This window comes from Varanus komodoensis, unplaced genomic scaffold (assembly GCF_004798865.1).
Source record: "Varanus komodoensis strain SLA01 unplaced genomic scaffold, ASM479886v1 scaffold81, whole genome shotgun sequence".
Classification (NCBI taxonomy): Eukaryota; Metazoa; Chordata; class Lepidosauria; order Squamata; family Varanidae; genus Varanus; species Varanus komodoensis.
In genome coordinates, this window is record NW_025336495.1 from 852489 (window position 1) to 865011 (window position 12523).

General features: G+C 60.7%; 1 protein-coding gene across 1 annotated transcript; it reads left to right on the forward strand.

Annotated features, from left to right (window-relative positions):
• Nucleotides 1-1926: 1926 nt before the first annotated feature.
• Nucleotides 1927-12523, forward strand: LOC123036743 (caspase-1-like). The gene is made up of 9 exons (XM_044456164.1): nucleotides 1927-1939; nucleotides 3236-3508; nucleotides 4535-4680; nucleotides 5805-5978; nucleotides 7634-7868; nucleotides 8337-8489; nucleotides 9267-9376; nucleotides 9812-9910; nucleotides 10382-12523. Exons 1-8 carry the CDS (start codon nucleotides 1933-1935, stop codon nucleotides 9902-9904), a joined length of 1191 nt encoding a protein of 396 aa, XP_044312099.1. The 5' UTR covers nucleotides 1927-1932; the 3' UTR covers nucleotides 9905-9910; nucleotides 10382-12523.

Below are 12523 nucleotides of genomic sequence, written 5' to 3' on the forward strand. Positions count from 1 at the left end.
AGCCGCAGGGCGATGTTGCCCCCCAGGGGGCGACTCTGCGCGCTGTGCTGTGCAGAGCCGCGTCTCTTGCCTCCACAGGTCAAGCCGCTTTTACGGACCCAGGATGCTTCCCAGCTGCTCAACTGAGGGCTGCACAGTCTTTCAAACCACCATTCAGTGTCCGTGAGGAAGGACTTGCTGGATGGAAACAGGCAGGGCCCTGCAGCACCTGTACAAAAGCCAGCTGTTGAATGCCCCCCAGCCCAGACAGCACCCCCCGCCAGCAGAGTTCTTGACGCTCTGCACTTGCTTTTGGGTGGCGGGCTAGCAGCGTCTCCTCCTGCCATCCCTGTGCTCGCCCTTCCTCCTTGGAGAGCTGATCTACCTCTGTGCAGGCAGGCCTTCCCTGGAGAGGCCACAGCAGGGCGGCGGGGATCCTGAGTGCGCTGGCAAGAAGATGGTCCCTTCTGGCTGCCTGTGCTCAGGTCCCGCCCCGCCAGGCCGGCCGTCTGTCCAGCCGTGGCCTCCCCGATGGCCCGGGCCCTTGAGTCATGTTGGCTGACTCAGTTGTGCAGCAAAGTTCCTTTCCAGTGCCAAGCAAAAGCATCCTGTTTAAAGGCTGTGGCTAATTTAGTGGTTCCAGCTCCATGTGTCTGGAGGGTTGGTCAGAAGCTGCCCTTTCATCAGCTTCCGTTCCCCATACAGCAGGTGAGAAGACACTTCGATGACTATTGTCAAGCGGGAAAAAGGTGCCTAAAGGGCACTCGCGGGGGGGGACACAGTCAAAGGAACGTTTACAGCTTAATCCAGACATACAGGAAATACGCGCAGGTAGGCAGCCCCAAAAGGACTACAAAGATGGAGGCTGTACAGGGAGTTTTTATAACCTGCCAACTACATACAGTTTGGAGGAGGAGCGGGGGATCAGGTGGGGGATGACACACCCAGATGCTAACGGAACGTTAGGATGAACGATAGGGATTCAAGACAACACCACAAGAAGGCCTCCAGGAAGGCATGAGCATGCCTGAGGTGCCCCCGCTCCACAGGAAGACTTCAGGACAGGTAAACAGGCAGCATCCCTGAAGAGGCAGCCTCCAAAGGACAGGCCTTTCCGGACAGGGACATGCGCACGGCTGAGGTGCACGTGGGAAGCAAGACCGGCAGCATGGCTTCCTGCTCAGGTCAGGAATCCCGTCCTAAGTCTAAAGCTGTTCTTCCAGTGTCGGACTTTTAGCAGCCGTGGAGTGGCAAAGCTTTGCTCGTCCTGCCCTGACACAATTTTCCTTGCATCTGTTTTTCTCTTTGGCAGAAAGAGCAACACAGTATCTAGAAAAGACAAGGGGAGGGAGATGGGATTTGTAGTCTAGTGTCTCTGGAGGACAGCAGGGAAGGAGGATGGCACCCCAGGACCACCCGAGCTAGTTCAGGAAGGGGCCGGTCGGGCAAATGGTGCTGAATGGAGCCCCTGCGCCCCCTCTGCCCAGCCGCGGGCAGAGCGAGCAACGTGGGACGGGCCCTCTGGCTTTCGCGATATCTGGGGTACACGGTCCGGAGGATGGAGGAGGCGGCAGCCGTTTGCAAGGGGCGCATGGGAGTGGAAGCAAAAGGGGCGCGCGAGAGGGAAGTCGGCAGCCAGGCGCACGGGAGCCGATCCAGGGGGTGCTGCGAGCGAGAGGGACGGCGGCTTCCCCGAGCGGAGCGGAGCGGGGCGCCCACGGCCAGCCCGGGCCTGCCCCGTTCCGGCCTCCCGCGGCCCTGCTCGCAGACGCCCCGGACGTGGCAGGCAGCGCGCTGAGCGCCGCGGGGCCTGCCCGGCCGCACCCGCCGGAGGATCGCCCCGCCGCTTCCTCTGCGCGGGCCCGGCCAGGAGCGGCGGCGGGAGGCGCCTCGCGTCCCCTTCGCGTGCGCCCGGCGGCGGCGGCGGCGGCCTTTCCGCGCAGCCTCCGCGCCATGGCGGGTAAGAGCACGACCAGGCAGCCGCCCCTTCTCGCCGCCCGGCCCGGAGGCGCGGCGCCGCTGCTGCCCGTCCAGGCCTTCGCGCGGTGGGGAGGGCCCGGCTAGGGCCGCCTCTTCCCGGCGGCGGCGGCGGCGGCTCTGGAGGCGCCCAGGTGCCGGGACCGGCTGGCCTGCTCCAAGCGCGGAGGCGCCCTGCCGCGTCGGAGGGAAGAGGGGCCGGGCCGGGATGGCAGCGGGAGGGCCCCACGGGGCTGCCTGGGCCTGCCCTTGCGCTCGCCTGGGGGTCCCTCCCCCTCCGCTTCCCCCCTGCTCCGTGGGGGCAGGCCCCTCTCCCCGCCTTGCCCGAAGGGAAGCCCCGGTGGGCTGCAGCAGGCCCCGCGTGCCGGGCAAGGAGCCCCCGCTCCCCGGATCCCCACGGCTGTGCAGAACAGGCACCCAAGGGTCTGCCCTGCCATCCCAGGCGAGGGTGGCTGGCATTTGTCGTCTGCTCCTGCATCTGGGGCATGGGCTCTGCCCCGGTCCCGAGCCGAGCCGAGTTGTACGGGAAGGAGTGGCGCAGACACAGCGGGCGCGTGGGGGGTGCCCCCGGTGCCCCACGCGGCCACTCCGCCTCTCCTCCTGCAGGGCGTGGGTGGCTCCTGGCGATCCCCACTCGAAGGTCTGGCACAGGGGCCCTGCCTCTGGATCCTTGGCGGGCCTTCTGTGGCAAGGACAAGAGGGAGGGAGGGGGGCAGGGCCCCCGGGGCATCCGACCCCGAGCGAGCGAGCGAGGGAGGCAGGATGGTGGCCAGTCCTCAGGCGCAGCCCGGCCCTGCAGAGGTGAGCTGGGGCCAAGAGCGGAGGCTGCGCCCTGAGCACCTGCAGGGAGGTGTTCCACTCCACATTCCGGACCGGGCCCGCTCGGGGGCCACGTGTGGCCTTTGAAATAGGCAGGCTTAAAATCCAGCTCACCAGGCGTTTTCTTGGAAGCAGGTCCCAGGTGCATCGGAGGGACGCCAGGTCTGCGCGTGCCGCAGATCGTGAGGGGAGCTATTTATTTATTTAAAAATAAGCTATGCAGAAAAGCTCTGGTCTGCGGGCTGGGTAGAGCTCACTGGGGAGTCTCTATCCAGCCCAACACCTCCCCTCCCTGACCAGGGCATCTCTTCCTCCTGAGAGCCCTGTGCAAGCAGGGGAGGCGACGGCAACCCCAGGGCCGAGTTCCCTGCCTGGGCCGCTGGACAGCACCCACGTCCCGTCCCCCAGCCTTCCACCCGCTCAATTCGGCGTGTGTGGCGGGTGCCTCGTTTCCCTACAGACGCGCAGTTGCAGGAGGCGCGCACGCTTTTCGTGAGCAGCGCCAGCAAGGATGTCATCGGCTGGCTCCTGGACGAGCTGCTTGGCAAAGAGGTCCTCAACGCGGAGGAAAGAGACGAGGTGTGGGAGAAGGCCAAGAAGCAGGACCAAGCGAGGACCCTGATCGATCTCGTGAAGAGGAAGGGCCCCAAGGCCAGCCAGCTCTTCATCGAGGCGCTCCAACGCCGGGATGCTCCTTTTGCCGCAAAGCTGGACTTTTCCGCCTGCCCCTCTGGTACGTACGGCCTGGGCTGGCATCCCCCCGCCTGGTCCTGCACGACGCCCCAGCGCCCGACACCCTGGCGGGCCACCCTGGCTCGAGAGGTGCTCCCAAAGGCCAGTGTGATCTCAGCACCGGCCGAGCCAGCGTCACGCGGAAAAGCCCTGTTGAGTTCATTTCTGCTCTGTCCGGTAGCCGAGGAGATTCCTCGTGGAAGGGGACCTCCCAGCCAAGAGCGCTTTCCCCAGGATTTTCCCGTCGCTGCACATCCTCTGAAGCGCCGCAGCCCTCCCACTTGCGTGGGCGCCGTCTCCGCTCCTCGTCCCCCTGTGCTTCCCTGGGTGGGGTTGCAGTTCCCTGCCTCCCTCTGCTGCCCACTCTGTCCGCGGGGAGAGCTGCAGGGCCATGGGGGCGGCTGGGCCTCGCGGGGCAGCTCGGGGCAGCCTTGGGCCCCCTTCCTGCCGGCAGCTGCATCTCTCGGGGGCTGCTTTTAGCTAGTGATGGGATGGAGGGCCAGGCCCCGGCCGTGGCCCTTCTGTGCTCCACTCAGAGGTCCCACAGCTGCCACGCTGCCACCTTGCGCTCTCGTGGCAGCTTCAGCCCCTGGGCGGGGAAGCGAGTGCTTTTCAACGGGCCAGCCTTGGCTCAGGGCTTCGGCTTGCAGATTCCTTGTCTGGACCCTGCTAAAGCAGACCTGAGCAACCGTTCCGGTGGGGGGCCTGCAGTGGCCAGTGCGGCACACCTTCTGGGGATGCCTGTCCGTTCAGGACGAGGAGGGCAAGGGAAGCCTCTTCCCTCCCCGTCCACCCAGCTGTCTTGCTCAAGGGACCCGCGACCATTCCGGGGCTCGGGCGACGCTCAGTCAGTTTGCGTCAGGAAGAGTGAGCAGCCCCCCCGGCCTCCGCAGATCCAGCAGGGCCCTCAAGCGGCCTGCACCTGCAGCCTGCCTGCGTGTGCCCCTTGATTTCTGACTTGCACAACCATTAATCGTGCAAACGCTGTGCAAGAGCTCAGCGTGTTGCACGCCTCTCTCTGTTCCAGGAGCGCTGGTTGGCCAGCCACTCCAAGCCCCCGATCCGAGAGCAATTACCTTGGCAGGGAAGGAGCAGCCCTTGCAGTACAAAGATGGGCTGGTGCTCTGTCCACGGGAGCTGTTTCAGAAGATACAAGGCCAGGAAGGCAGTGAGGTGATACTCCGAAGCCACTGTTGCCGTGGCTGCGTTTTGGCATTGGTGCTGCCCGAAAACATCCCAAAGCCCCGCACCCCAGAGGGCTCAGCACTGCCGCCACAGGAATGGAGGACTGCCACTCCCATCAGCCCTAGACAGCACAGACCCGGGTGAGGGCTGATTGGCACTGCCACCCGCAGATCGGGCAGGCAGCAGCTCGGGGAAGGCGGCTTTCCGTGACCCGTCTCTTTACCGTGGGCCGGGTGGGCATCCTTGCGTGCCAGCCGCTCCTCTCCACCTCGATGCAGGTATGCGTGCTGGGAGGCAGGGGAGGGAGGGAGGGAGAGGTTTCCCCCCAGCTCACAAAATGCTCGCTCAGAAGCAGACTGGTGGGAGGGGAACACGAGCGCTTGCTGCCTCCTGTGGCCCCCCGGGGACAGCAGCGGTCAAGGGCCCATCGAGTTCAGCCATCCATTCCGTGGTGGACAATCAGCTACCCCAACAGGAAACCCTCAAGGGGGAGTGCAGCAGCGCCCTGCCACCCAAGTCCCCCGCAGCAGCTGGGGCACATGGGCATGCTGCCTCTGATCCTGGAGGTGGTATTAACCATCAGGAGCGGCAGCCCTGGGCAGCCCTCTCCGGACATCGGTCCAGTCCTCTGTCGGAGCTGCCCAAATCACGCCTCGGGGCAAGAAGCCCCCCACTGTACTTTAACCCCGCGCCGATCTCCCACCCAGCAGCTGCGTGGAGGCCCCTCTGGGAGCTAGTATTGTGGGAGGGGATGGATGTGTCCCTCCCCAGCCCGGACACGGTTGTGCAAAGCTGCGTCACATCTTCCACCGCTCGCCTCTTTCAAAGCGAGGCAGCCACAGGTGGCGGAGCCCGTCCTCGCTTGGCCGCGCTCGGGCCCCGGGTCCTTTTCAGGTGAAATCCACGCACCCTTCGGCAGGACGAACGGCCCACAGCTCCCGGCAGGCCCCGCCCAGCAGCCGTCCTGGCCAGCGGTGCCTTTGCAGAGCCACCTGCCCAAGATTGCGTCCCGGTCGAGGCAGCAGCTCAGCCCCCTCCACTGGGCTGCTGCTCTTGGACTCCCAGCCAGAGTTTGGTGAGCCTGGCTGAGGAAACCTGCTGTTTCCTAGCAGATCTACCCTATCAAGGACCCAAAGGCGCGCACCCGCTTAGCCCTGATCGTCTGCAACATTGAATTTGAGCACTGCACCAGAAGGAATGGGGCCGAGATCGATCTGGCACAGATGACGCAGCTCCTGGAAGGGTTGGACTACAAAGTGGAGGTGGAGACCAATCTGTGCTCGCAGGTAGAGAAGGCCCGGGCGGGGGGGGGGGGGGGCTTCCTTTCCCAGGCTGGCCCCGTGACCAAGCAGCCGTCTTCGCCGCCGCGTCAAGCTGCCGGCGCTTTTTCCCGGCTGGACTCCTCTGCTTTCAACAGGCAGAAATTCAGGACAAGTTGCCCTGTCCGTGTGGCCCATGTTACATCGAGCTGCGCTCCTCTCTGCCTCCATCTTGGCCAGCACGCAGGTGCAGAACACCTGCATGAGAAACAGCGCCAGTGTGGCGTCTTTTCTGCTCGCCTGAAATATTCCAGATCCCTTCCTTTGCCCTCTCCCGGAACTGCTGCCCCCCCCCCCCCACGAACGTGGCTCTCCCCTGAAGCCACCCCTTCGCTTCCCACGGCAAGGCTCCCGCTGCCTCCTGCCAGCCACGGGAGGGAAGGGGTTGTCTTGCGGGGTGTGGAAGCGCTGCAGAAGTGCAGTGTGCCGTCAGCTCCAAGCTTGGAAAGGCAAGAAAGGCGTTCAGGCACCCTCATCTCGGGAGATGACGGCTCCGAGGCTGAGCCACAGGAAGGGGTGCAGGGACTGTGCCTTTCCAGACCCACTGGAAGATGGGAAGTGGTCTGTTTCATGCTCTTTAGCAGATTAGAGCAGATTTCAGCCTCAATACCCAGTTCAGTTTTGAAGCTGTGGAGGGCTGCTTTCTTGTGAATGGGGCCAGAGCAGCAAAGATGCCCGCGTGTTCTTAGCGTTAACCCCATGCTGCTAGTAACTAGTCTTAGGAAAGACGTTTCAGTCTCTCAGAATGGGAGGAAGGCATTGCGAAGGGGGAAGAGCGCCCACCCATCGGTGGCCAGGATGAGTGGGGTGTGGCCCTCGTCCAAGGGCTCGGGTCCAACGGACTTTATTCTTCATCACAACAAGCTGATTTACCGTAGGAATTTATCAAAAAAATGAGATCTAAATCGTTTATTTCCATTTTCCAATCCACTTTTTTAAAAACTCTTTGGGGACTGGCGGTGGGCGTGTATCCTTCTTCTGAGGGTTTTGTAGGGTCTCACGTGAGCTCGTTGGGCTCGGGAATCTCTGGTGGAGTGAAAATGAATGTCCTGTCTTATTCAACTACAAGAACCCAACCCTGTACACAGAACGAACACACCTACTAGCCAATCCACGAACCAACTCTAACACAACAAACAGTGTCAGTATTAAGGCATAACCCACCGCCAACAAACCCGCCAACCCACGCCAATACAACAACGAAACACCCAAAACATCACTACGAGCCACAAATAACCCCGCACAGTCACTCGAACATAGCCCTAAGTATAAAACCCCAAAGTCATAGCCCAAAACCATCACCACCACCAAGAAAACCCCGACCAACCCTCCCAAAAGACGAGGCAAGACAGACCAAGCCTCAGGCTGCAACTCAGATGCCACTGCAACAGAATATGCAAACACCACAAGACTCATCACTCCAAAAAAAGGAGACGGATTGGAGCCAACCATAAGACTACACACAACCAACCCTCCCAGCATAACATAAACAAGTGGTGAGTCTTGTTTTATTGGCCTTTTTGGCTTGTGGGGTTCTTATTACTTCTGGTTACTCTTTTCTCTCCTTAGTACTGCTCCTGGTCTATTTGGGGGGATAATTGATTTCCCGCCCGTGATTGCAGGGCATGGCTGACTGTCTGAAGCACTTCGCTGCCCGGGAGGAGCACAAGGCCTCAGACAGCACCTTCGTGGTGCTCATGTCCCACGGCCTCCGGGATGGCCTGTGCGGCACCAAGAGCAGCGAGCAGCATCCAGACATCCTCCCTGTCGATCTGGTATTCTCCACCTTCAACAACAAGAACTGCCGGGCCCTCAGGGGAAAACCCAAAGTGATCATCATCCAAGCCTGTCGAGGGGGTATGTTGTTGGCGTCAGACCGGAGGTGTGGGAGTGCGAACGGCAGGTGGACCCCGGCGGGAGTGTGAGCAGCAGTGCAGGGAACCTGCTTTTAATCCGCAGTCCCCTCTCCTGCAGAGAAGAGAAGCGGACTTAGGAAGGGATGACCCCACACTCGTCTCCCTGAACAGGAATACCTGCAGTGGGCACAGCAGGAAGCTTTTGATTAAAGGCACAGCGGCCCTTAAAAACACTGGGCAGGCTAGCAGGGCAGCTGTTGCCCTTTGTATGCCATCTGATAAGGTCCAGATCTGAAAAAGGCAGAAAACATTGGGCCCAAACATCCAGGAATGGGGACACCCTCTGCGTTCTCCATAAACAGTGGGCAAGCGAAGGGCGTGGGTGGTCTCTCCAAAGAACATGGAGGCAACTGCAGAGCTGTGCAGGGCTTTTGTCCTCCGCCACTGACCCGCTGCTGTGCTTTTCCAGAGAATAAGGGGTTTATATTTGTGGCTGATACGGCTTCGACCAGTGCTCCATCGCACAGGTGTGCGGTGGGGGCCCCGGAAGGGTTGGAAAAGGACACCATTCAGAAAGTACACGTGGAGAGCGACTTCATCTGCTTGTATTCCACAACTCCAGGTAAGACGGCCGTGGGAGGCAGACATAGCTGGGCAGGTGTCAGCCCTTGGGTGGACCGATAGGTTAGCGAGCCAGTGTGGGCTAGTGCTTAAGAGCATGGGACTGGGACTCCGGTGCCCTGGGTTCCAGTCCCTGCTCAGCCAAGGAGCCCAGTGGGTGACTGGGCTGGGCACGGACTCTCGGTGAGCCTGCCCCACAGGGTTAGAAACCGAGAAGCAGAGCGAGTCCGAGGGGGCCTCCTGTGCCATCTAGTCTGACCCCCAGCTCCAGCTGGCTCCGCTCATGGGATAAGATGGAGAGCAAGCAGGAGAATGGTGTTCGCCACTTTGAGTTCTTTGAAAGAAAAAATCCCTCATCTTAAAAATGTTATATAAAAATAATTAATCACCACCACCACCTCCCCTGCCAGCTCTGGGGTAGCAAGTGAAGAGAGCCAGAAGGGCGCGTCACTGCCGGTCCAGCGGTGTCTCATGTAGGCCACAGGACCTCCACCAACCCCTGCGGGGGGGCCTGGGCAAAGGGCGCAGACCTCTGGGGCAAGACGGGGGCTGGGGAGGGGGCAGGCCTCGGCCCCTGGGAACAGGGCCGCGAAGAGTCACCGCTCACCCCCCACCTGTCCCTCACCTGGAGACAGGGCTTCCGCTTTGCCATGGCAGCGTCCAAGGTTGATGTTGGCAGATGCAGCATCCCCGCCCGGGGGGGGGGGGGAATGCCCTGTGCCAAGCTCGCGATGAACGGCTGCAGCTTCACGTGCCCAGGCCGACTTTGTTCCTGCAGATAATGTGTCCTGGAGAAGCCCCCAGACTGGCTCCATCTTCATCGTCCAGTTGGTTGAGGAGATCAAGAAACATGCCTGGAACTGCAACTTGGAAGAGATTTTCCGGAAGGTAGGGCCACAAAAAGATGCCTGCGTAAGTTGCTGGGCCCTGACAGGTCTACTTGGATCAGGTGTCTGCTCAGCGTAACGTAACAGCTTCACTAGCCCCAGTCTGAGAAAAGCACTGCTGGGTCAGGCCAGGGAGCCTGTTTCACAGCACGGCCATCAGCAGCCCTTCGAATTCCTCTCGCACCGGGCAGCAGGTAAGGCGGCCCGACAGCCGACTCAGGGTGGCTTATTCCCAAGTCGGCTCCAAGTGCCTGCCTCTCGGGAGGCGAGGGGCTTCGCCAGCCCCTTGTTAGCCCCCGCTCCCCAGGCTGCCAGCAAGGCACACGTGGGCTCCCACAGACCCCGAGGGTGAACGGGCCCAGAGCCCTTCCCTCTTCGCACGCCTCTAACCGGGCCGTTGCCTTACGGGGACATCCCTGAGCTCTGCTCTCCGCAGGTCATGTGGGCCTTCGAAAGCAATCCCTGCCAGATGCCCTCCAAGGACCGGACCACCTTGAGCAGGAAGTTCTACCTCTTCCCGGGCCACTGATCTCAAGTAAGTCCCGCCACACGCCGCTCTCCAGCCAGGCCGCGGGTGATGTGCTTGAGGCGGCAGGACGAGGAACGGCTGAGGCAGATGTGCCCAGCTGTTCCTGGGAGCCTTGCGGTTGAGCCAGCGTGGCACCGTAGCTAAGGGGGCAGTCCAGCGCGAGGTTCGAGCGGGGAAGCCCGGACCCTCATCGACTGACGGGACCCCTGAGCAGGAAGTCTCCAACCTTATCAGGATGCCGCTTCTGTCAGGAGCCAGGCTAACTGGAGAAAGCCACCGCTTGTTTCCTTCAGACCGAACAAATCTTTCCCCGACTGCCCCCTCCAGTGCCTTGCACAAAAATGGCAGGCTGGGCACTGGGCCGTTGGGGGTCGGGTGAAGGTCTGCCGCTTGCCCTCTCCAAGCGGGGGGCCGGCCAGCATGCTTGGCACGGGGAGGTGGCACAGCTCCGTCTCCTTTCCTCTCCCCTCTCCTCAGACTGAACTCCGGCCGCGCCTCCAGCTGGCGTTCGGCTGCAGCAGACCAGTGATCGTTTTTCGGAGCCTCCCCCCAGTGTTTCTCCCGGGTTTCCAGACAACGCGTTGCACCTCCACCAGCTTCTGGAAAGGGCCTTGCTGCTCCAAGTGCCGCTATCTTCCCTCCCGTCTTCACACCCCTCCTCAAAAGAATTGCCTTTCCGGGAGTTTTACCACGCACCTCCAGCCCCCATGCCCTTCTTCAGCACAGCCTGCGCTTGTGTAATTGCAATCAGAGCAGCGACTGGCATGCTCACTGTCTGCGGAGCTGGGGGCAGAAGCCAGTCACGCCGGACTCTCCGCTGGCTCTAGTGGGCGAGGGTGTCTTGATGTTATGGGGGCTTCCTGGTCGTGGCTGATTTAAGGCAGGGACAAGTGGGACCCTAGAGCAGCTGTGGACACTGGGAGTGGCGGCGCTGGAAGGGGCCACGAAGGCCATCGGGTGCAACCGCCTGCTTTTGCAGGACACCGAGTCACACCGTCCCACTCGGCTGGGAGTGGCAGCCAAACAGCGCTGGAGGAGACCTGGCTGGGAAGTGGCGGATTCTGTCACAAATGCACAATGAGAGACACCAGCTTGGCACAGAAATGTCATTTTGGGACCAGACTGATACATTTTCCCTTGAAAAATATGTTTCCTCTTGAAACGTCCTGGGAATATAGACAGATTTATGTAGCTGTTATTTTTCTCTCTTATTCCCTCACTATCATAAGATCCACACACAGGAAACTCTGCTTTGCAGCACTCCTGCTAAAATGATCGTTTTAAATGGGTGCAAATGACTAAGACCTAAAAAGGAAGAGGATCATGATTTGTATTTCTCTAATACAAAGAGGGGAAAACCCCAAAGACTGCAGCATGACTCCCTGGATAGAAGAGCTTATACAAATTAAAATGCCTTTGCCAGCACAGAAGGGGAATGTCCAGCAGGCCTCTCTGGGGTTGGCCTTTCAGAACCAAGGAGCCACTGCGGAGCAAGGTCTCCAGTGATGGTCTGAGGCGGGGAGAAGACACACGTCTTGGGCTGAGAGCAGCTTCGCTTTTGGAGCAGCAGGGTCAGGAGGGCATGCAAGCCATGGGCCGGCTGAAGGCAGAGGGGGCGAGGCCGAAGTGCCAGCCTGTGGTAGCTTAAAGCTGTTTCCACTGGTGGTCGAGCTGTGGAGAAGGCACACCGCTCTTCTGGAGTGCAGAAACCTCCACTCGGCAGCTGGGAAATGAGCGAGACGTGGCCCTGAGCAGGGGTTCTGCAGCCCCGGCCACGGCGTTCAGGCAGGTTGCTGTGCGGACAGCGGCTCCTTCCAGTCTTTGAAGCTCAGCACCAGCCTTTTAAACGGGCCTGGAAATGGACCAGGAGCCAGTGACATAGGAGCAGGCGAGGCTGCTAGTTTTGCTCTCTCCCCGGTTTGAATTTCTAACATTTTGGTTGTTCCGAATCCAGAGTACGTTGAAAGCTGGAGGGTGGGGGAGACCTGAAACGAAATGCTTACTCCTCTGTACCAGCCAAATTTCCACCACACCATGTGCCTGCCCCTATGCTGCTAAGGACGAAGGGTACACCGGGCAAAAAATTGGGGTGCAGTCCTATGCAGGCTTAGGCAGAAGAAAAGCTCCCGGCATGGCGCAGCAGCTCCCATCCCGCCCAGACATGTAGGACAGTTCCTTGAAGCGCCAGTCAAGCTGCTCACAGCTGTGCCACGTGCCCAGCCGCCTCCAGGGAGCCAGGCTAATGGAACCATCGCCAGCCTGTGCAACGCAGAGGGGCTTCCAGACATGCCTTGAATGCCTTACAGAATCCTCAGGAGGTCTGGGTATCCTCACGGCCACCATTAGTACAACCTTCACCAACCAAATGCGACACCTCTCATTCCCAGAGAGCATCCTGCATTGAGCCATGGACATCCCAGGCGCTCTCATCGGGCCTGAATCAGACCGCGTATCCGGCTCACCGGGAAAGTCAATGAGGGTATGCTGGTCTCAGTCATAGCAATGCCTTTGTATTCCTGGCCTTGCTGTTACTGTGGAATTATCCTGCAAAGCCCCCGCCCTTTTGCAGCTGATAAAACAATAAAGGATGGGAACGGTAAGGCAGAACCTCATTTTTAA